General features: G+C 40.0%; 1 protein-coding gene across 3 annotated transcripts in view; it reads left to right on the top strand.

Moving 5' to 3' along the window:
• Positions 1-25,808, top strand: part of LOC124797945 (voltage-dependent calcium channel subunit alpha-2/delta-3-like) — a 314,695-nt gene that overhangs the window by 213,832 nt on the left and 75,055 nt on the right. For all 3 annotated transcript variants that reach the window (XM_047261087.1, XM_047261086.1, XM_047261085.1), the window contains 3 exons: positions 7,075-7,149; positions 20,425-20,621; positions 20,715-20,881. In XM_047261087.1, coding sequence (XP_047117043.1) covers positions 7,075-7,149; positions 20,425-20,621; positions 20,715-20,881 — 439 coding nt within the window. The remainder of the gene's footprint in view (positions 1-7,074; positions 7,150-20,424; positions 20,622-20,714; positions 20,882-25,808) is intronic.

Raw genomic sequence — 25,808 nt, 5'->3', positions numbered from 1 at the left:
TCATTGTCTAAGTAGTATTTTAACACCTGCTTATCTTCTTTCTCTGGCATATATGAGTTGCTACCTAAAATATCCGAGAATTTCATTGTACCAGTCAAACCAGTCACAGTACAACATTCTGCTGGTAGATGTATCGAGCTGCACATCTTAGCTACTGTGGCACAAAGTTGTGTCATCTTTGCTACATACAATTTTGAGTTCTAGTGGTGTGTGTCAAGATTTGTTTTAGTGTTTCTGTGAATTGTGACATGGATAACATGAGGAGCAGTGGATTTGCTCAAATTCTGTTTCAAGTTGAAGGAAATTTCGGCTGAAACCCACTGTGTGGTGGAAGAGGCATTTGGTGAGAGTGTTCTGATTCAGACAAGAACATTTTGAGTGACTCAAGTGGTTGAAGGAAGGTCAAGAATCTGTGAAAAATGACAAACATTCTGATCGATGATCAATGTGCACAACTCTGGAAATGATCATGGAAGTGCTTGACGTGATTCACAAAAACCAAAGGCAGACAATTCATGGTGTTTGTAACAGATGTGGGCTGTTGTACAGTGCATGTCAATGAATTCTATCTGATGGACTGAACATGAGACATATTGCAACAAAGTTTGCTGCTCACTTTCTCAGCACTTATCAACGAAACCTCTGGAATCAGATGTGCACTGAGCTGCAACAAAGAGTTCGAGAGATGTGACCCTGAAAAGAATCAGCATTCATTACAATGGAAAACACCATCTCCTCCAAGGGAAAAAAAAACCTTCAAGTTTGCAGCAACATGAAGTAAATGCTGAACCTTTTTTTTCGACATTTGGTAAATTGTACAAAAGGAGTTAGTTCCACCTGGTCAGACTGTCAGTAGGCAGTTTTACTGTGAGTTTTTTGAGGCAACTGAAGGCAAATGTTCAGCACAAATGGCCAGAGTTGTGGAAATAGAAAGACTGGTTGATGTACCATGACAATGGACCTGCACACACTTCGCTCATTGTGAATGCAATAGTCCCTCAACCTCCCTATTTGCTAGACCTAGCCCTGTGTGCCTTCTGCGTGTTCCCAAAGATGAAAATCATGTTGAAAAATCAATGTTTTGACTTGATTGAAGGCATCCAAGTGAAATCGCAATGGGCCCAGAACACACTTCACCATGCAGACTTCCAAGAGTGCTTCCAAAAATAGGAACAATGCTAGGATTGTTATATACATGCCCGAGGTGACTACTTTGAAGGTGATGGAGGATATTAGAATATAAGTATAATTTTCTGAATTTTACAATGAAAGTCTCAGATATTTTGGGTTGCAACTCATATACTCTCCTAGCCCTCTCAGTGGATTTATTATCTTGAGAAAATAGTCACTATGTTGACATATTCATCATTGATCCCTGTCTCTATACTGACACTGTTGATAAGGTCAACCTGTTCATAGCTTCAAGGTTCAAAATATTTCCATTGTGTGTGGACTGTCAAACTAGCTGCTGAAGACAGTTTTTGGAAAAAGTGTTCAGAACTACTTACAACACTGCCTGTCTGTGCCATCTGCAAAGAATCCATAGACACTCCAGTCTATCTCGGTAGAGTAAAATCATCACCAACTACGACTGCATGATTGAGGTTTTTATACACTACTGAGCATTGACTTTCTTTGAAGACTCTACACTTTTATGGCAGAATCAGATAGCTGGTAATAACATCCAGTGAGTCCCTTGAGTTCACCTAGGCTGGTTGTTCAGGTCTAGCCTACTTCACTGTCCTACTCAGTTTCAACCTCAGTAGGCACAATACTATTGTCAATTGCAGTGAATGCTCCCTCTAGTATGGTATCTAATCTGTCTTTTCAATAGACATTTTATGCCTCATTAAATATTTCAGGTCTTGCTACTTCAGGTTTCATCCAGTGGTTGGTTCTGAGAATAATTTGAATATGACATCTTTCCTAGTCAGCAGTAAATTCAAGAACCTTATTGTAAATGCTTCAGCTACTTGCTTTTAAAATGTTGACAGTCAAAGTGTCTTTATTTTGTACATGATCTCACTCTTTGCATATCAATTGGTGAGTGTTCATCAGAGGACCTCATACTATCAACTATCCTAAAAAGGAACAATGTGCACTCCATAAGTACTTTGCTGTTAGAACAGCTGATTTCTGTGTGCAGTGCACCCCTGATCTATTAAGAAGGGTCCTACAATTCTCCACCACATAATGCAAGTCCAGAAATCTGCAGCCAAGATGGTCACAAAATTGACAGAGCCTCTGGTTGAAACGCTCCACTTGGCTCCAGACCAAAGGATTCTGGTCAATTCTGGGCACGATTCTGCAAATTGTGAAATCTGCTTGCACCCTGCGAGTGAGGCCTATGGTCTTCACTGTTTCCACCAGTTGACCGTACAAACTGAGGATGGCCTCAGAACTCAAGCTGTGATGAGCCACAACATTAGGATTACGGCACCCTCCACCCTGCACTCTCCATCCTTCATAGCCACAAGTGAAGCCGCCTCCACATCTGGAATGTGGCTCCCCGGCAGATATACTAAGTTCGCAGTGGACTTCTTTCCTGTTCAGGATGCTATCTCCCTAACATGCCTAACATTGGAGCTCCTGAAGCCAGTAAACAGCTTCTCCCCATGTGCCTGCTCAGACCGTCCTAAAGAAGTGGGCACTACTCCACCCACAGGGTGAGTGGGCGAATCCAGATGGCCAGCCCCAGCATTACAACCTGCAACTCACTCTGCAGTGAGTGCGGACCTGTCCCTGTAAGGTGCCTTGGTGGCAGAGCAAATGGGTGAAACAAGTGACACCAGGGGTATTCCATGCAATGCGTCAGATTATCTGCCACCGATACACCCTGAGGCAGCAGTTTGGAGGCCCTGAATGTGGTCAGCGGTGTCTTCTGGTGTTGATGATCTGTGACCAGCTCCTCATGTGTCTGCACACAGCATGCATGTACCCTACCCATCCTATAACTGCTAATTTAAGAATTAAACTATAAAAGCTCACAGAACAAGCTAAAAATGTAACTCACTATTCTACTGGTGTGTCACAAACAGAGGCTAGCAGCTGACAGACCTGTTTCCAATTGTCTCTGGCCCATCTGAAACCTTCTGGTGTCTCCAGGTCTCTTTTACATATACAACCTTCTTTCACAGCTCTCACACCAAATGCCTGCAAGATTAAATTGTGCTCTGCGCAAAATTGTGCCAGGGTGATTCTCTTTTCATCACTTTGCCCCAGTCCACATTCTCTTACTGTTTTTCCTTCTCTCCCTTCTCTTAGTGTCAGATTTCAGTCTAGAATCTCAGTTACCATTTTGTCTCTCATCTTCTTCTTTTCTTCGCCATTGTCTGTGGTACAATCTAGTTGGTGAGGAAATGTAGCTGTGCATGTATGGTTATATATATGGTTTGTGTGTGTGTGTGTGTGTGTGTGTGTGTGTGTGTGTGTGTGTGTGCGCGTGCGTGCCAATAAATATTTCATACTGATTGCAGTAAAGAACAGACTTGCTATTTTTTTAATAGTTATATGCAATTTTGAACATAGTGGATGAATAATGTGCATTACAAGAAATTCCATCTCTTGCACAACACTTTTAATACTGATTCCATCAATGTGTATGCCTGGATTGTATGGAGCAACATTTTGTCTTGTGTGTAAGCTCATTCTTATGTTTTTTTAATTATATTCATCAGTAAATGGTTTTCCTCATAACAAGATTGTAGATGAGAATTATTCGTCTGAACCATTTCTTGGAATGTGTCCTCTTAGAATGTGTTAGTTCTCAGTATATTTGTATCGTGTAGATACAGGAGTGAGCTGTCTGTATGCTGAAGGTCATTTATGGACCCAGGAAAGAGCTCTGCTGAACTTCATAGGCTATACCGTGTACTCTTGATCTGCAGGCTATAGCTTTCATAAGAGTTCTTGATTTCAACACCACTCAGTTCTTTAACCCATTGTGAGCAGTATCTCAAACTCTATCTAGTCAAATCAAATCTTTATTACCTCACAATGTGTCTGATACCATCAAAGTTTGTGACATAGGTGACCTTTCAATTCTAGTACTGTATACAGATTAATAAAATTGATATAAATTTATAATACATGTAGTGGTACTATTTCAGATGTGTGTTATTTTACATGATCATCATTCAAAAAATCTTCTGTACTTGTCAAGTGTTTTTCTAGATATCCTTCAGTATTTTTTAGATTTGGATCACACTTTTCCTTCTAGATTTTATTCATAAATTTCATGCCTATGTAATGTGGTATTTTTTGTACAGTTTTAGTCTGCAGCATGGTAATTTTACTTGCTGTATGTCTGATCTCATACTGTCGGAAACATGTCATCAAAAATCTGCAATTTCTCTTTGTGAAAATTAGTCTCGTGAGTATACACGATTGGAATCGGCATTAGATTTAGCTTTTCAAATAAAGATTTTGAGTGTTGGTTCTTTTTAGCTCTCACCATGGCTTGGATGACTTTTTCCTGTAGTCTAAAAGTTTTTAGTAGATTAGTTTTCTCAGATCCACGGCAAATTATGCTATACCTAGTGATTGAAGCAAAATATGGATAATGAACAGTTTTTTACAACCAAATCAGTAATATTATGTAAGACATTCATGACATGAAAGCAGTGTCCAGTTTTTTAGCCATACAGTGTACTTGAGTTTGGCCTTCTATGAAAAGTGCTTCGTGACCTGCTACTGCAAAATGAGAATTAATTTTCTTTTATGCTGTAATATAACTGCTTACAGTATTATCAATACAATATTACTCTGGTACATTGGTTGTTATTTAGATTTTGCCCATTTATGGATATCAGGTTCTCTAAATGTGAAGCAAAAATAACTACTTTCTTATACAAGTTTTTGTATGTCTATTCTTTTGACAGGACGTCTTTGGGATGATGACCATTTACTATTATCAGAAAAACAAAATGCCTACAGCTGTCCTCTTGATTTTATTTATTTTGTTGCAACCAGTTTTGGCTCTTCAATGCGCCATCTTCAGACTGTAGTTGATGCGGAAGAGTTGAAACGATCCCTATATATTTTGCATCAGTGGCCAACATAACTGGTTATGCAGACTATCTAAAAGTTCTGGTGTCAGCACTCTAGCCATCAGCTGCCAACTCTGCTTGCTGGTTAGAGTGCTGACACCAGAATACCCTCTTTCCTGTGCCTTTTTATGTCCTCCTTGCTGTGACCGCGACATGTTATTTTGCCTCCAAGGTAGTAGAATTCCTTAACTTTGTCTGCTTCATGGTCACCAGTTCCAGTGTTAAGTTTCTCATTATTCTCATGTCAGCTAATCATCATTACCTTCACTTTTCTTGAATTTATTCTCAATCCATAATTTGTAGTCATTAGACTGTTCATTCAGTTCAAAAGGCCTTGTAAGTCACCTTCTTTTTCACTGACAGTAGCAGTGTTATCAGTGGTTCTGATTGTTTATATTTTTTCACCCTGTATTTTAATGCCACTCTTGAATCGTTGTTTTATTTCTGGCATTGGTTCTTCGGTGTATAGATTGAACAGTAGACAGTGTCCTTGTCTTGTACTCTTTTTAATCCGAGCCCTTCATCCTTGGTGTTTCATTCTTATTGTTCCCACTTGATTCTTGTACATATTATATATTATACAGATTTTCCTGTAGTTTAATTAGTTTAATCCTGTTTCTCCCAGAATTTAGAACATTTTGCAATATTTTGTATTGTTGAAAGCTTTTTCTGGGTCAACATATGTTGATTTTTCTTTAGTCTTTCTTCTGTAGTAGAGTGCAATTCCAGAACTGCCTCTCTAGTGCCTTTGCCCTTCCTTAAGCCAAACTGATTGTCTTCTAAAGATAATCAATTTCAAACAATGGAAGCTCCGGATAGGAATGCCAACAATGTAGGCACATTGCTATTTACCGCAAAGAAGACACATTAAGTTGCAGACAGGTGCAATTAAGACACTTACAGAAAGTTTTTGGCCACAGCCTTCATCAGCAGAAGGGAGACGCACACCATTCATACACACAAGCAACCCACCACCCCCACCCACATTCATACAGATGCGACTGCCAACTCCAGGATCTTGGGCCGGAATGCGACTATCAGATGGAATGCGAGCAGCAATTAGCATGGGGCGGGGAAGGGGAAGTGATATAGTGTATGGGTAGGGGGAGAGAGACGAACGCTGTCTGATGGAAAGTGCACGGACTAGAATGCCAACAGGCATAGTGTCGGTAGGTTGTGGGATAGGGAGGTGGAGAAAAAAGGAGTGAAAAAGGAGAGAAGATGGGGAAGGTGGGTGGGTGTGTTGACAGAGGACAACAAATTAACAGGATGGGAGACGGGAATGGGGAGGAGGTGATAGCATGGAGGGAGTGGATACTGTTCAGTGGAGGGTGTGGGGACACCATGTTATTGTAGCTTGAGGCTGGGATAAATTGGGAGTGGAGAATGTGTTGTAAGGATAACTCCCATCTGCACAGTTCAGAAAAGTAGTTGTTGGAGGGAAGGATCCAGATGACTTGGGTAGTGAAGCAGCCATTGAAATGAAGTGTGTTGTGTTCAGCTACATGCTGTGCCACAGGGTGGTCTACTTCGCTCTTGGCCATTCCTCCTTGTGGACAGCTGGCTGGTAGTCATATCAATATAAAAAGCTGGGCAATGATTGCTGCAGAGCTGGTAAATGACTTGCCTGCTTTCACAGGTGAGCCAGCCCCTGATGGGGTAGGATAAACCTGTGACAGAACTGGAATCAGAGGTGCTGGGTGGGTGGACTAGGCAGGTTTTGCATCTGTGTCTTCCACAGGCATATGATCCTTTTCCACTCTTGTGTATATTATGTTTGTCTGCAGCTCAAGGAAATATGGAATAAAAATACATTGATATGGGAATTTTTATTCTTTTGAAGTTGATGCAGCTGTTTCTGCTGTTACTGTTATTGGTTTTGCTATTGTTACTGTGTTTTTGGTCTAATTGTTGCTACTGTTGGTGTGTCTTATGTTGAAATAGTGTTACTGTTTGAGTGTTGGTCGAAACTGTTGGCAATAATGTGCAAATAAGTACAATATTATGTTGTGTATTATTGTTGCAGCTGAGGGAGAGGATGGTAAACCATGAGGATGGAGAAATATTAAACATTTCCATGAAATATCACTATGATGACATGGTTCGTGAGTATTAGTGGCTTAACATGTATACATTGGCATTCAATGATTAATCTTAGAATATGTTTGCTGAAGTAATAGTAATTTCTTTATTTTTGAAACATGAAAGTACTTTCTATAATAAAAGTTGCAGGAGTAGACTAACAGTAAAAATAGAAGCCAAAACATCAAACCGAGTCTAATAATTCATGGGGACTATTAACATGGAATAAATAAAATAATGATTGGAATGTTCAGTGCAGTAAATATTATCAATTGCTGTTGTAAATGATTTATCAAAATAAAACTCTCATTATAGCAAGGCTTGCTATTTTCAAATGTATATGGCCACTTTGCATCAGACAAAGAAAAAGCCTTAAAAATTGAATTCATTCTTGTGTGTCCATGGATGATTTTTGTGTCCATGCTGAAAATATTAATGCAATGAGTATAACTGTGGAAAGCTTTGGTCACTATATATGAAATTCTTTCTATTGATATAACTACAGTTCTTAATTATGACCTTCTACCTTTTACCCTACACTAACATTGCACTGTAGGATATGTTCTGATGTGTGATGTGTCTTCTGCTGGCTCATTCTTTTTACAGCTGTAATAAGTCATTTAGCTGCTGCTTCATTTACAAACTGGTTCATAAAGTCCTTTGCTAAATTTCTTTTCCTCTTTCATGACATATCTTTGCACTTAAGTGCTTTCCTTTGCCACTCATTTCTGACTTTATCTGTACTACATACTTGGTTCCTAAATTGCTTATATGAACTAAGTGTAACTTGAACGAAGTTTGACTTAAAGCTACCATCTGTAATAGCAAGCCTGGGTAAGGTTTTTGGATCATTTTCAATCCATATTGTAGAAGCATGTATTGCAAAGATATAGATTGTAATTAGTATTACCACTCATCTCAGGAGGAAGGTTTTTTTTAATGATAATATTATTTTGCCATTTTTTTAATGATATTATTATTTTGCCAAGACTGTACAACTGCTGATAATAGGACTTATTTATGTTGGAATATGGGTCAGTTTCAGTTACAGAGATGTTTTCAAGTTATCTAATGTGTGTCATTTGACATTCACAACTAGGTGATCATGACAGTGAATTACTGCACATCACATGAAATTAAAAAAAAATGACAGGTATTTTCACATAGGCAACCATGGTTTGCTATGGCGTTCCCAAGGCTCAATCTTAGGTCTGTTATTGTTCGTCATATATGTAGCCAATTCAAGCTTACATACAGCAGCAGAAGAATTGGTAAATAATGTTCTTAAATGTGTCGTTAACTAATTTTCTGCAAATGGTCTCACTTTAAATTTGAAAGACACAACATATTCAGTTCTGTGCATCTAAGGCTGCTACACCAATTGTAACTTATGGCAAGGAAATAATAAATAGTGTGGAAACTTCAAAATTATTGGGTGCCTGTATTGATGAGAATTTAAACTGGAAGAAGCACATTTACCCTTAAAATCATTGCAAATTCGGAAGAGAGACAGATCAATAGGCTGGCATATTTTCCATATTTTCATACAGTAATATCATGTGGAACAAGTTCTGGGTAATATCAAATGGAACAACATTCTGGGATAAATCATGTTTAAGAAAGAAAGTTTTCATTGCTTAACACTTCGCCGTCCACAAGTTTCATACAAATCGATTTGCTTGGCGCCAGCAGCACTAATTTGGATTACTTGGCTTGTCGCGTGCCCTTCTTGCCATTATCGGGAGATTACAAACTGTTTAGTTTTACTAAACTCATCATTAATCTCATAAGTTCTCAGTACATACATAAATAAATACAAAATTCGTTTGTTTCAAATATTTGTTTATTTACACTTTTTAGAAAAATAATCAATTACGAATTGCACTTTGAAAAGCCGATCAGCATTATCCAGTTTATTGTTGTTGTCAGAAAAACGTAAAAATGATAATATTTGTCTGAATCGGTTGTGGGACATTATTTTGCGAAACATTGGTATGTCTATCAATGGATTTGTTCACCAATAATCATCAATCCTTGCTTTTTTTTACAATGCCATAAGGATAGCAAGCCCAAACCATTTTCTAAGTTTGGGTCTTGTAACATTGGCAAATTTGGCAGGCACCCCAATGTCTACATCTCCATTTACATCTACATCTATGTGATTACTCTGCTATTCACAATAAAGTGCCTGGCAGAGGGTTCAATGAACCACCTTCAAGGTGTGTCTCTACTGTTCCATTCTTGAATGGTGCACGGGAAAAATGAGTAATTAAATATTTCTGTGCAAGCCCTGATTTGTCTTATGTTATCATGATGATCACAACTTTGAGCATTAGCTAGAAGCTTGTTGACAGTAGCCAACACAGCTTCCAGCTGTTTTTGGACAGCAGCCAACCCTCCTTGTGTCTATTCACAACAATCAGTCCTTAGCGATATCATACTGTATATAAACTACACTCCTGGAAATGGAAAAAAGAACACATTGACACCAGTGTGTCAGACCCACCATACTTGCTCCGGACACTGCGAGAGGGCTGTACAAGCAATGATCACACGCATGGCACAGCGGACACACCAGGAACCGCGGTGTTGGTCGTCGAATGGCGCTAGCTGCGCAGCATTTGTGCACCGCCGCCGTCAGTGTCAGCCAGTTTGCCGTGGCATACGGAGCTCCATCGCAGTCTTTAACACTGGTAGCATGCCGCGACAGCGTGGACGTGAACCGTATGTGCAGTTGACGGACTTTGAGCGAGGGCGTATAGTGGGCATGCGGGAGGCCGGGTGGACGTACCGCCGAATTGCTCAACACGTGGGGCATGAGGTCTCCACAGTACATCGATGTTGTCGCCAGTGGTCGGCGGAAGGTGCACGTGCCCGTCGACCTGGTACCGGACCGCAGCGACGCACGGATGCACGCCAAGACCGTAGGATCCTACGCAGTGCCGTAGGGGACCGCACCGCCACTTCCCAGCAAATTAGGGACACTGTTGCTCCTGGGGTATCGGCGAGGACCATTCGCAACCGTCTCCATGAAGCTGGGCTACGGTCCCGCACGCCGTTAGGCCGTCTTCCGCTCACGCCCCAACATCGTGCAGCCCGCCTCCAGTGGTGTCGCGACAGGCGTGAATGGAGGGACGAATGGAGACGTGTCGTCTTCAGCGATGAGAGTCGCTTCTGCCTTGGTGCCAATGATGGTCGTATGCGTGTTTGGCGCCGTGCAGGTGAGCGCCACAATCAGGACTGCATACGACCGAGGCACACAGGGCCAACACCCGGCATCATGGTGTGGGGAGCGATCTCCTACACTGGCCGTACACCACTGGTGATCGTCGAGGGGACACAGAATAGTGCACGGTACATCCAAACCGTCATCGAACCCATCGTTCTACCATTCCTAGACCGGCAAGGGAACTTGCTGCTCCAACAGGACAATGCACGTCCGCATGTATCCCGTGCCACCCAACGTGCTCTAGAAGGTGTAAGTTAACTACCCTGGCCAGCAAGATCTCCGGATCTGTCCCCCATTGAGCATGTTTGGGACTGGATGAAGCGTCGTCTCACGCGGTCTGCACGTCCAGCACGAACGCTGGTCCAACTGAGGCGCCAGGTGGAAATGGCATGGCAAGCCGTTCCACAGGACTACATCCAGCATCTCTACGATCGTCTCCATGGGAGAATAGCAGCCTGCATTGCTGCGAAAGGTGGATATACACTGTACTAGTGCCGACATTGTGCATGCTCTGTTGCCTGTGTCTATGTGCCTGTGGTTCTGTCAGTGTGATCATGTGATGTATCTGACCCCAGGAATGTGTCAATAAAGTTTCCCCTTCCTGGGACAATGAATTCACGGTGTTCTTATTTCAATTTCCAGGAGTGTAGATATAAGGTCTCAAATGTTGCTACTGAGTTTGAAATGTGTACAAAATATACCAAAGGAGAATAAAGTAACACTGAAAGCTGCTGTGCAGATTTCTCACTGTATTCTGAGAGCGCAAGCTATTAAACAGAAATAAATTTCTCTACTGAGGTTAATGTATTTAGATATACCTGTTATTAGAAATCCTGTTTACCGAAAAGTTACTATACAAGATAAATATTCAAACTAGAATGCACTGATCTAAACTGTAGGCTGTCTACTAGCACAAAATTAAAATTTTGTGGTGTGAGGAAGTTTCTGGTGATGGGAAAATTTACACTAGGAAGCCGCTCTACACAAGGATATTCACAAGACTTAATGTAAAAACAAAAACTACAATTAATTTTCTAACCACTAGTCTCCACAGTAAAATACACACGTACCGTTCACTTCTTTGCAGAAGCATGTGGAAAAAACAAAGACTAAATTAATTTACTGTTTATCAGACATGTGCTGCTGCTGCTGCACATCCTCTCACCTCGGCAGTGCTACTGCGTTTCTGTCATCATCATCTGTAAAAGGTAGTGGGTAGGAATTACTAACTCCTATATGTGTATTAAAATAAAATTATAAGTGTTCAGCATGTAGCCATGTTTACCAATTAATGTGCAATTTTAAAGACAAATGACTCGTTCCACATGATTAAGATTTATCATGGCTGTTCCATGAAACATGAGACAAACTAACTAATTAACTAACTAGGTATGTGTGTCTTAACTGCCACATAATGTGCATTTATTTGTGGTCAGGATTGCCCTACTTTGGAATATCAAATAGCACACAGTTATTGCTATACACTCACTTGACTGCTGTCCAGGCTTTGGTGTTTTTTGTTTTCCACTGATTGGTGCAACTGTGTCCATAGTTATTGGACAGCTATGTCTTCCAGAAACATGTACCCTAAAAAGGAGTAGTGACAATAACAGAAATAACGTGCAGAATGAGATTTTCACTCTGCAGTGGAGTGTGTGCTGATATGAAACTTCCTTGCAGATTAAAACTGTGTGCTGGACCGAATCTGCAAGGAAGTTTCAGAAATCATGTGATTGGACAGAAAATGTTTTAGTTACACTGAATACTTTGGGAAATTAGTTCTTCTAGTAAGTTCTTACTAGGTAGAAACATTCCGGTATAAGACCATGCCATATGCAGTGCAGCCATCTGACAGGTGACGTATAGTGTCACCCATGTGTGAGCACCTCACTCTGTTGAAGTACTCCTGAAGCTTTGCTTTTGTACATCACACACATTGCTTCATACTGTTTTTCTTGTATTGCTCAAGAAGTGCACACACACACACACACACACACACACACACACACACACACACACACACACACACACACACACACCCCCGTGCCCAACAATAGTATCTGCCCCCCGTGCCCAACAATAGTATCTGCCCCCCGGGGATTCTAAATCACAAGTGACTTCACATTTAGATTAAAAATACTCATTACTTGGTATTCATGACCCAGGATATATCTCACCAGGTTATGACATTCCCATCACATTACTATTCCCTAATAGGAGGACAGTTTGCAGCACATGGTCTTGCAATAGCATTCTTGCTTCCCGCAAATGGGGTCTGATTCCCGGTGGGGTCAGGGATTTTCCCTGCCTCGAGATGACTGGGTGTTGTCATGTCACCTTCATCATCAGCATTCATCCCCATTATGGTTGGAGGAAGTCTATGGCAAACCACCTATGCTAGGACCTTGCCTAGTCGGCGGTGTGGGTCTCCTGCATCGTCCTCTACACTCCTCGGGGTACGGGACCTCATCATCAATAGAAGGACCTTGTTGGTCCTTTTAGACCTCTGACTACTACTATGCCTCACTTGCATTTTTTTTGCTATGTTATTAGTGTGTTCACGAAGCTCATGGGTTAGTTGCAAACTTTTGTCCAGTGTCTTCAGAGTGGTAAAGCTGTTGAGGATCTCTAGACTACAGCTAGCAGACTTGCATTGTATACTGAACCTCTTGCCAGATTTGGCAGGATTGACCACATTCTAGTCATAGTTTTAAGATCACCTGCTCATTCTCGATAATCTTGGAGCAATAACCGTAATTACTACAGTGGCAAAGGCCAGGCATGTCTCCAATCAGGCAAGGTGCTTCACTGCAGCCTACATGAAGGAGCATTGGTAGACATCAAAGTAACAATAATTTCTTACTGCTCTGCAGCAGTTTCACACTTTACCATTGTGATAAACTTCATTTAGCCTAAATAAATTATTGAATGGTAAGCATACAATAAAAATTATCATTATACGAGGGCGGTTTGAGAAGGTCTCAGATTGGAACTGAAAAAACTACTTACATCACTGAAACTTTTTTTTATTTTTCAATGTAGTCTCCTTGTAGATTAATGCACTTGTTCCAGTGATTTTCCAGTGCCTTGACCCCGTCTCGACAATGCGTTTCCTCCAGGACTGCAAAATATTTGGTAACTCCAGCTATTAATTCTTTGTTTGAAGTGAATCTTCATCCACCAAGAAAAATTTTCAGTTTTGGGAAGAGATGGAAGTCTCATTGGACCATATCAGGTGAATAAGGCAGGTGTGGCAACAATTCATACCTTAGTTTCTGTAATTTTGCCATGGTAATGGCACATGTGTGCATGCATGCATTGTCTTGATGAAAGATGACTTTCTTCCTTGCTAAACCTGCCCTTTTTTAGTGTATCGTTTGTTGCAGTTTGTACAGCACATTAGCATAGTATTCTCCAGTAATTGTTTTGCCCACTGGGGAGACAATCTACAAACAGAATCCCCTTCGCATCCCAGAACACTGATGCCATGACCTTTCCTGAAGAAGGAATTGTCTTTGCTTTCTTTGGTGGTGGAGAATTGTCATGTTTCCACTGCTTTGACTGTTGTTTTGTGTCTGGGGTATAGTAGTGCACCAAAGTTTCATCTGTGGCTACAAACCGGTGCAAAAAATCCTGTTCGTTCGTCCTGAAATGAGCCAAACATAGCACCCATCTTGCAGATAATTTTTTCATTTAGAATTCTTCAGTTAAATTGTGATATACCCTTTCAGATGACATCCTACAAGTGCGAGCAGTTTCACACACTTTCAATTGGCGATCCTCCATCATCATATTGTGCTCATTTGCAGTGATTTCTGGAGTAGTGACACATCTTGGCTGACCACTGTGCAGATCATCATTTAAGCTCTCTTGACCAGATTTAAATTCATTTGTCCACTTTGCAACAGCTGAATATGAAGGAGCAGAGTCCCCCAGTGTATTCTGGAAATTGGCATGAATGTCCTTTGCTTTCATACCTTTCTTTACAAAGCACTTAATCGCTGCTCGAATCTAGATTTTTTCCATCTTCGTAAATCACTATGCAGGAACAACAGAACCACATCACCACCACGGCTCTCTTCCAAGAGCACTGGCATGGTATGTGTTTACAGGCAACAGTCCAATGAATATCACGTAAACAACTTGTTGCGCTAACGCTGACCTTTCATGGTGATTCCGAGAACTTTACAAACCAGCCTTGTATATCTTCTTCTGTTTTATTTAATGAAAAATGACTACTTTAAGATACTTATTTTTTGGAAGAAACGTGTCTGTAAGTTACAAACTTCACTGAATTAACTAAATAGAAATGCTGTGGAAATTACTGAGTTGGGGGAAAACACATTGTGTATAACTTAAGTTACACAAATTACTATCATAAATTACAAATAATTATTGACACAGTTTAAAGAACACAAATTCCAATAATTTAATTGCAATTTACAGTTTATTATTCAAGAATTCTTTTACTGAGTAAAGGGATCAGTGCTCCATGAGGAAAAAGAGAATCAGTGTTCCATGAGGGAATGATTTTAGTTTATTTTGAAAGGAATTTTTATTTTACTGCTGTTTTAAATGACTGGGCTACCTATTAAATAATGTGCCTGTTATGTATGAAACACTTTTCTGATACAGTGCTTTTCCAGATTGACGCAAGTGGATATTTACAGATGCTTATCATGTTGTGGCTGTGGTCATGGCTTAATTTGTCCTAGTTCACCAGTTTTGTTTGAAACGTACTCATTTGCAAACAAGATAGGATCATAAATGTAAAGGCTAGACAGGATCATTATTTTCAACTGAATGGTATGCTTTACATGATTCACATTTCTTTATAACCCTGATAGTTTTTTCTTCGATCCTAAAATACTCATTTTGATGTGGCCTGTGTGTCCCCATAAGACTAGTCCATACAAAATTAATGAATGTTTGAATCACTGTTACCCACTTGCACCCTGGCATAGCACACACCAGAGCATTCCAATATTTTTGAAGGTTTCATTTCAAGACCTTTCAGATGACTGGCTGATTTTATATTGCTTTTAGCCATATTCCCAGAACTTTAGTTTCAGGAAACGACTTCAATAATTTATTATAAAAACTTGGTACTGTATCACATTCTTGTGTAAGTGAGGAACATTGGAGACTCATGATAACAGTTTTCTTTTATTTATCTTGCTATGAAAACAGTTTTACCTCAGGAACTTGACTACCCATTGACGTGACACACAGTTAATATATATACTAAGTCTTCTGCTCTGAAAACATGTGTTCATGAACCTACATTGTTTATTTATTAGTAAATAATAAATAATTTTAGTATCCTCTTATTTTGCTCAATTTATTTTCAGCACTATCAATTACATAATGCTTAGGGACATGTATTGCTGCAGTAATAACAATACAAAATACAACATCCAAGATGGCAATGCATAGTTGTCGAAAAACTTAATAGATAGCCTAAAGTGGTGACTTGGCAATCAGAAGAGATCTCAGGGATATATCACTTCAAATTTGCTCTTCCCATTAGCAGCTATCATGTATGTTTTCTGTGGTTAGTTATTATGAAAGAGTGAGTGTATTATGAAACTTCATTTTGTGGGTAAAGAATAAAGTGAGTGGAACAGAATACACATAGTCAAAAATGAAGAGAAAAGCCTAAGGAGTGCTTCAAAAGGATATAATAGTGAGGTTTAATATCTTAGTGAAGAACAAAATAAGTCCAATAAAATGCCCAGTAAGAAAAGATGACAGACATAAATAACGTAATGGAATGAACAGGAAGGAAGAAATGAAGAGACTGAGGCATGGAGAAAAAGTGAGTGGAGGAAAAAGCACAATTAAGAGCAGGGAAAGAGTCTTAGAAAAGAGAAGTAGGTTTCACAGAAATGGAGCAACTAGATAAGACTTTGATGTAAAATCTTCAAAAGGACATCTAATAAAAATAGGGGGAGGAGGAGGAGGAGGAGGAGGAGGAGGAGGACTGACCAATTCTTGTAAACTAATCCCTTGTTTTTTGTCACCTTCTTTGTTCTGGCAACCACTTTTCGCCTCTTCCTTCCTCCAATCCTCAGCAGTCCTGTACTGCTTCTCCCAAGTTCTCATATAACTGGGTGCTTCACAGTAGCCTTACCATGGTTGTGGAAGGGCATGCTTTTTGAGAGCCTGAAAATAGGTAAAGAATGCATCATTTCAATTTTTACAATTTATTAAGTGTTTGCAATGTGGCCATTGTAAACTGCATTTTTATTGTAATCATTTTCTATTTATTGTATCATAAGGAAATTCACTTGAGAAAACTGTAAAATTAGAAAGAGGCAGAATTGTTGGCTGGTACTTACTTTCAGGACATGAAATTCCAAGTACTGAATATATGAAACATTAAAATGTGGACACAACTACCTAGCTTTAGGAACTTCCAGGATGGAATGTAACAATATTATGAAAAGGATAGTTGCTCCTCACGATTTAGCAGAGATGCTGAGTTGCAGATATGCACAACAAAAAGACTGTCACAAAATAAGCTTTTGGCCAACAGGGCCCTTGTAAAAAGTAAAGAACACACACACACACACACACACACACACACACACACACACACACACAAATACAAGTCACACACACATGACCACAGTGTCTAGCAACTGAAGCTTATTTTGTGGCAGTCTTTTTGTTATGCCTACCTGTGACTGAGCATCTCTGCTATATGGTAACAACTATCCTTTTCATAATATTGTAGCTTTAGGAACTGTTAGTTCTTTTCTCAGAGAGTAAAGAAAGGTAAGTTGGGGAAGGTTGGAAAGGAGGGTCAGGTCACTCAGACCTCGGGGACCTGAGTGCTTGCTACATCAAACATGCCATTTGTAATCTCATAACTGGTTCCAGTTTTTCTGAACTCCAGAAATAGGAACTAGTTCTCCAACATGTTCATGCATCTTTCCATCCTTGTGGACTTAAACAAGCTCCTCTTCCTTCACTCTTTTTCCGTTCATGGAAAGAATTTAATTACTGACCCATTTTTCTTTCTTTCTTTATTTCTCTCTCTTTCCTTTCGGGTTTTCTCTATCTCCTTTTCCCCTCAACTACTAATTCTTGGTTCCACTCATAATTACCTTTCTTATCTCTCTACACAAATGAAAATGTGGAAATCATCAGGGCCTGGAAATGTACCGATAGAGTTAGTAAGGTATGAATATCTGAGCAAATTATTTAATAAATGCATGTGGTATGGGGACAATATTCCACAAGAGTGGAATCTAGTTTATCTAAGCCCCGTATGTAATAAAAATGAAGCAAGAAAGTGCACAGCAATATTTATCATGACATAAGTGTCATAAATTCAATTAGAAGGCCATATGGAAGGATTTTAAAATCAAGTTGGAGAAGACTGTAACTGAATTGGAAGAATGAAGTGACTTTTGAAAAGACAGGACATACTTAAATAACACTTTTACCCTAAGACAGATCATGGAGAAGAGCTTTCTTTAAGTGGTTATCTACAGCCAATAAATAGTTGGAAAAAAATCATTTTTTGTGCCAATAGCTGTGCAGTTTAATTTATTCTCTGCTGGTTTCAGTACTAGCTACCATCTTCACAGGAGATAATAATGTACGCCAGGTGCTCAAAACTACATCTCTGTCAAATAAAGCAACATTAAGTACATGCATTTTATACTTGATGTTGTCGTGTTTGGCAGAGATGTATTTTTGACCAGTTGATGTACGTTATCATCTCCTGTGAAGATGGTAGCCCATATGAGAAGAGGTTGGAATGGAATGTTATTTGGTCTTCATAGATTTTGAGGAAGTGTATGACATAATGCTGCTAAGGATTTTGTTTGAGGTGCTGTGGTCAACAGTACTGCCAAAAATGTGTGTAAGAAGTATCATAAAGCTCTAAAAGTTGGCAGAATGTGTCATTAGAGTGGAGAAAGAAATTTCTAGAGGCCTTCAGAATAACTGAAGGACTGAAACACGGATGCTGTCTGTCTTTAAATTTTATGCACAGAAGGCACTGCATCTGCTGCACAGGCATGGGACTGAAGTAGGGAACCAGTGCATGTACACCTTTTTCTATGCTGATGATCAGGTCACTGCATCAAGCGATAAAGAGGTTATATCTCAGATGCTTAGGAACTTGCTGGAAGAATATAAAAAGTAGGGTTTGAAAATAAATTTTGAAAAGATGGAATATCTATGTTGTGGAGAGGAGGGAAGTAACTTCGACATTGGTGGACATCAAATTAAGGTTACTAAAGAGTTTTAAATACCTGCATAGTAACCTGTGTAGTATCCTGTCACATAATGGAACATGTGACAGATATATTCAACAACAGGTTAGGCAGGGAAGGGCACCTATCCAAAAATTGAAGCCCATACTTTGGTCCTCAAAAATGAGTTTAAATGTTGAAATGCGACCATAAAATTTACAATGGAACCAGAAGAGACTTAGAGCTTTATAAATGGACCACTTGCAAAGAGAGTGTAGAATTTCCTGCTTAAGAAACGAGGAAATAAGAGATAGGATGCAGACCTATTATAGTATTATGGATAGAGAGAAGAAAAACTGCTAGGGTATGTCAAAAGAATGGAAGAAGACAGAGATGGCTGAAGAGGGCACTTTCATGGAAAGTTCCTGGAAGAAAGTGAAGAGAAGACCATGGAAAGGGTGGCTAAGGGATATTGAAAAAGCGATGGAGAGAAGAGGAATTGATGAGGATGCAGATAAATGGTGAGATTGGGGCATTTGGCAGCAGAGATCTGGGATGCAGCGACAGCTGTAGTAACCCTGTGGAAGAAAGAAGAAATGTTTTTCCTCTTAATCCAGCTTTACTTCTAATTCTGTCCTGTTAGTTCTCTACTGAGGCTCCTGCAGCGCTGACTGGTTTACTATCATGACCAGCTGCTATCTCTGATGCCTTTTTGTCTCCCCTCTTCCTCACAATGGGTGAGTCTCTTCACTCTGGGTCTGAATGACCTGTCAATTCTTTCCAACCTGTTACTCTTTCGTCCCTAAGGAATAAGGTTGCGAACTTCAACAACACCACAATAAGGGACTACTCCAACAACCCCAGGCCACAATGAAGTATTAATGGAGAAAGAAAGTTATAGGTATCAGTCATGTCCCTGTGTTAGTAGGAAGTGTGCAGGCATTTGCATTGAATTATTTGGGAAAAATCAAGTTAGGATGGTCGGAAACTTAATGGCACCACACAACAATTGAATTTAGTTCTGTTGTGTGGCCAGGGTGGTGATTCTTCTGGAAAACCTGGAATTTGAGGCAGTTACATTTTACACAGAAAAATCAGGGAAATCTCAGAGAATTTCATGAATTTGATAAACTCTCAGGGAATTCTGCATTTTTACCCTAGCACTGAAATTGAATTTTATTGAGTTTTATGAATCACAAATTGAAAAACACTCAGTATTTCAAATTGTGTTAATTATGTGAATGTTATTCTATATAAATTATCAGTGTTTAAAAACTGTTGTTAAACTGCTGCTTATGGCTGGTATATAGCTCAGGTGAGAACAAAGAAAAGTCGTTATTGTGGTATGCTGCAACCCCTCCACCCCCTCGCCTCTCACCAGTCACGAGATTCGTGACAGTATCTTCCTCCTCAACACCTGGAATTCTCAGCGATATTTTTTTTTTTTTTTTTTTTTTTTTTTTTTTTTTTTTTTTTTCCCCCCCCAAATTTGAGTAGCCATCCTGGTGGCAAACATCTACCTTAAGCTCTAGACTACTAGGGCAGAGATGCTATTATATTGCCCTATAAGTCAAAAATAAAACTTAGCAAGAACATCATGATTCTATATATACTGTATTTATGCACTAGCTACAGTTAGATGTAAACTATTTATGTCAGCATGTGTTTGCAGTAACCTGTCTAGATGTGTTGTGCTAATCTTGTCAAATGGCTCTGAGCACTATGGGACCTGCTAATCTTGTCAGCCTCACTTGCTATCAAAGAAATTGACTGACACAGGAAGTAATAATTAATTTCTGTTTATCAGTGAAGTAAACAAATATTTTATTATAGGGTGACTAATGTTTACTTTTAGCGACGTGTGATGAGTGAAGAACGGAACTACTATTTTTCCGGGTTGGAAGGCACTCCATTTAGTCTTGGTATTTCTTTGCCTGAAGGTTATGGCAAGTTTTATTTAAGAGTGAATGACATAATAAAAGATCATGCTCGGAAAGGAAAGCCAGTTACCAATTACTTCCAAGGAAATAACTGGAAAGTGCATCCAAACTGGTCAGTACACATACGCCATTTATTTGCTTTAGATGCTGTGATTGTACAGATGCCTCACTGATGTGATAATTCAGATTTTGCTGATTTCTTCAGGTTGTATTGCAAATACTTCCATGGCTCTCTCCACAACTTTACTTCACCAGAAAGAGAAGTGTACCACTTCTTGGAGAGTATGAGCAGTACGAACTTTCAGTGGAAGGAAATGTTTGCTGGTGATCCCATAGGTCAAGAAGAGGATTACTCCACACGCTCAACTACACGTGTGTATTAAATAATTTGCATTTGTATTCTGCTGTGAAAATCACCAAAATCACACTGTTTAAAAGGAGTGAATTGAAATGTGATGTAAATGTGTCAGGAAATGGAATCCAAAAATTTATTCAAACTTTGTTAAAACAAGTGAAACAGTGGCTCACATTAAAGTACATGGGGCATCAGAGTGAACAGCAACACAAAATAAAATATTCATTCAGCATTGGGTTTAGAACTAAGGAAAGATAAACAGAAAGGTGGAGAAAGTGAAAGGGACAGAAAAGAGAAAGATGCAGTGATGAAATGAGAATTGTGCTGGATCAAAAGGATAATAACTATTGTATCAGGGAATAGAGCTGATAAATTGGAGAACATGAATCATGCAATCAGTTGCCAGTATCTTCTGTCACTGAATTAGTTGATGGTATCTCTCCTTGTTCAATCCAATTTACATCTTCTCTCATTTACTTTATCATATTTATTTTTTATCATTATTTAGTTACATCTTCTGTCCAACTGTTACTTCATTGGACTTTTATCTTCTCTTTAATATCTGATACTCAAAAGAATGAAGTTCAGATCTCCACCTGTGCTTTTCTCTAACTATCCTGTCATGTGAGCACTGCCTCACTATCTTCATTCATGTGAGCTGTTACTCTGCTACTAATGACTTCCCTGTCATGAGACAGTATTCCCAACCATCCTTTTTTCCCTCTTCTGTGGTTCTTGATACCTCTGTTGTTTCCTTTCTGTCTGACCTTGTGTCACACAGGAATATTTATTGCACATTCTGTGCGCCATTGTTTCTTATGACCTATGATTCTGAATTGTTTCTGTTAGCCCAGAGTTTAGAATAAACCTTCATTCTTTTTATTTCTATTCATGAGGTCTATGATTGAGGTGTGCAAAAAAATGTTTTTAGCAACTTGAGGGTTCAAATCCATATCTATTTTCTTGATATTAGTTTCTTGTTAACTCCTTTGTTTTTTTCTTCTCTATTTTTAATGTTATAGTTTCTTTTTTTGTTATCTCTCTTGTACGAGGGCAGTTCAATAAGTAATGCAACACTTTTTTTTTCTCGGCCAATTTTGGCTGAAAAAACCGGAAATTTCTTGTGGAATATTTTCAAACATTCCAGCTTCGTCTCGTATAGTTTCATTGACTTCCGACAGGTGGCAGTGCTGTACGGAGCTGTTAAAATGGCGTCTGTAACGGATGTGCGTTGCAAACAACGGGCAGTGATGGAGTTTCTTTTGGCGGAAAACCAGGGCATCTCAGATATTCATAGGCGCTTGCAGAATGTTTACGGTGATCTGGCAGTGGACAAAAGCACGGTGAGTCGTTGGGCAAAGCGTGTGTCATCATCGCCGCAAGGTCAAGCAAGACTGTCTGATCTCCCGTGTGCGGGCCGGCCGTGCACAGCTGTGACTCCTGCAATGGCGGAGCGTGTGAACACACTCGTTCGAGATGATCGACGGATCACCATCAAACAATTCAGTGCTCAACTTGACATCTCTGTTGGTAGTGCTGTCACAATTGTTCACCAGTTGGGATATTCAAAGGTTTGTTCCCGCTGGGTCCCTCGTTGTCTAACCGAACACCATAAAGAGCAAAGGAGAACCTTTTGTGCGGAATTGCTTGCTCGTCATGTGGCTGAGGGTGACAATTTCTTGTCAAAGATTGTTACAGGCGATGAAACATGGGTTCATCACTTCGAACTTGAAACAAAACGGCAATCAATGGAGTGGCGCCACAGCCACTCCCCTACCAAGAAAAAGTTTAAAGCCATACCCTCAGCCGGTAAAGTCATGGTTACAGTCTTCTGGGACGCTGAAGGGGTTATTCTGTTCGATGTCCTTCCCCATGGTCAAACGATCAACTCTGAAGTGTATTGTGCTACTCTTCAGAAATTGAAGAAACGACTTCAGCGTGTTCGTACGCACAAAAATCTGAACGAACTTCTCCTTCTTCATGACAATGCAAGACCTCGCACAAGTCTTTGCACCCGAGAGGAGCTCACAAAACTTCAGTGGACTGTTCTTCCTCATGCACCCTACAGCCCCGATCTCGCACCGTCGGATTTCCATATGTTTGGCCCAATGAAGGACGCAATCCGTGGGAGGCACTACGCGGATGATGAAGAAGTTATTGATGCAGTACGACGTTGGCTCCGACATCGACCACTGGAATGGTACCGTGCAGGCATACAGGCCCTCATTTCAAGGTGGCGTAAGGCCGTAGCATTGAATAGAGGTTACGTTGAAAAATAGTGTTGTGTAGCTAAAAGATTGGGGAATAACCTGGTGTATTTCAATGCTGAATAAAACAACCCCTGTTTCAGAAAAAAAAGTGTTGCATTACTTATTGAACTGCCCTCGTATTTACTCTTCATACAGTAACTTTTGTATAGGCCTATTTATAGGTAAGTTTCATTTAAAGATTGCTCCATAGCCAAATGGTTAGCGTCACTGCCTTTGATGTGGAAAGACCTAGATATGATTCCTGGAGTATCACCCCTTTTTTTCTGAGGTGGGAAGGCCTAGAATGGAGTCCACTCAGCCTCACGAGGCCAGATGGGTAGCTGCTTAAATAAAGAAGCAGTGACATCATCAGAATTCATCTACTGGAAATAACGGTAGGAGGGATTGGTGGCATGGTGATCACATGTCCCACTATCATAGATTGCTATTCATACTGCCTCCTAGGTAGCAGTTGGCCAGTCAGAACAGACCTGAGACCTAATCCTTGAGTAGTTGTTTATGTTAGTTACACATGAAACAACATTTTTGCCAATATAATAAGTTTTGATAAACTAGAGAAAACTTCAAGAGATAGTATACTTATATGGATATGGTGTCTGTTCTTTCGGACATGTGTGAAAGAACCAACACCATTGATGACCTGCAGCCGCCTAGAATGAAATTAGAATTATATGTTAATACCTTCAGCTGCTGACGGGCTTTGATATATATATCAATGTGGACAGGTAAAATGTGTGCCCCGACCGGGATTCGAACCCAGGATCTCCTACTTACATGGCATATGCTCTATCCATCTGAGCCACCAAGGGCACAGAGGATAGTGCAACTGCAGGGACTTGTCCAAAAGAACAGACACCATATCCATATAACTGTATAGTTCTGGCAATACTGGCCATGACCTCCTCCTTCTGTGTGGATGCACACATATTACCCGAACTCTTACGGGACTTGGTGAGAATGTCTTCCACGAGTAATGAGTGTGTGGCACTACGAATGTAGTGTGTGGACATATAAGGTGAGAATGTGGGTCTCGCAGGAGGCATGTGCGAGATAGTCCCTGCAGTCGCACTATCCTCTGCTCCCTCAGTGGCTCAGATGGATATAGTGTCTGCCATGTAAGCAGGAGATCCCGGGTCGAGTCCTGGTTGGGGCACACATTTTCACCTGTCTCCATTGATATATATCAATGCCTGTCAGCAGCTGAAGGTATTAATATATAATTATAATTTTTTTCAAGAAATAGTTGTTTTGTGAGTACTTAAATAGGTCTGTATTTGCTTATAACTTGCAGTTTATCTTGGACAACACATTATGTTTCGTAATCTCTAACTTCAAGGGAGAAGTCTTGTGTCCAATACAGCTAATGGGTGGAGTAAATGTAACAACTCAGTCTATAGTTGAGGGATTGAACAGTCAACAGGCACAAAAATGAGATTCAAAACATTTCTGATCTTCCAAAGAATTCCTTTGTCATAGCTAAACAGACACAAAAGCAATTTTGGTGTATTTGGGGGTTAAATAGAGCACAGAGGAAGGAGGAGAAAGGATATTTGGAGGGAAGGAAGACTGACAGCTGGGAGAAAGAGCTAACAAGAGAATGGAATAGAAATGTGGCACCAGTCAACCCACATTGGCCCAGAGTGCTTGTGTCTCACATTGAAGTGATGGAGTGAATTTGGGGGGGGGGGGGGGGGCTATTGAACAGAGAAAGAGGGCAACTGTAGAGAAAAAAGTGTGATTGTACATTAGTGGTATGAATTGGAAGACATGGAAACATGGGTTGGTCTGGGGCATGAGGCTGAATAGAAATTGAGAGTAGGAGGGTAGGGGAATAGAAGACAGTATTGTAAGGTCCAATATACTTTACTGAGGTCAGTGAAAAATGGCCTTGTGGGCCAAAGCCATTCATGGCATTCAAAATAGTAATAATAATAATAATAATAATAATAATAATAATAAAAGTGCAGTTGGTGAATTTACTTAGTTACAAATCAATACCACATTTGTAGAACTTGCACCACAATGCTCCATAAGCTAGACAAGGAATGTTTCCTGAAAACATCTGGTAAGTTTGTTCATTGTGTAAGGTTCATAAGGGGACCAGGTTGTAACTCAAACTACTGAAAGAAACCCCATTTTTCATGTTATGTAAATATGTATTCGCTTATCATTTACGAAAACAGTGTCCATATATTACATAATCTGTTCATGATTTGTTTAAATCTGCCTCATTACTGACTGAAAACAAGTTCAACTCTCTGTGACTCCCACCAACAGCAACAAACTTTGGACTCACACTGGCATGTATATAAATAAATATCAATTAGCAGTAAGTTTTACATTATTACAGTTGATTTGCATTGTGGAGTGAACATAGATATTCTCAGGGACTCAGCATTCATTTGCTGGGTATGAGCTTGGCGACACCAGGGTACCTGAGCTGTGGACTGGTAAGCACCACCAGTGTTTGGCCAACATAGGCTCTGGGCAAGCTTTAGTGATCACTGTATGGCATAGCAGTGTAATGTTGTGTGCAGCAGGTAATGGGGACCTTGCCCTGACCACCCAGATCACGAGAGTGGTAAAAACTTCTATAAAATACCCCTCAATATCAAGATGTGCTGTATGCTGATTTGATGCATGGCTGTTGAGGTGTAACAATCATTAGTGGGCA

Source organism: Schistocerca piceifrons, chromosome 5, assembly GCF_021461385.2.
Source record: "Schistocerca piceifrons isolate TAMUIC-IGC-003096 chromosome 5, iqSchPice1.1, whole genome shotgun sequence".
Taxonomy (NCBI): Eukaryota; Metazoa; Arthropoda; class Insecta; order Orthoptera; family Acrididae; genus Schistocerca; species Schistocerca piceifrons.
This window is presented reverse-complemented; position numbering and strand designations above follow the sequence as displayed.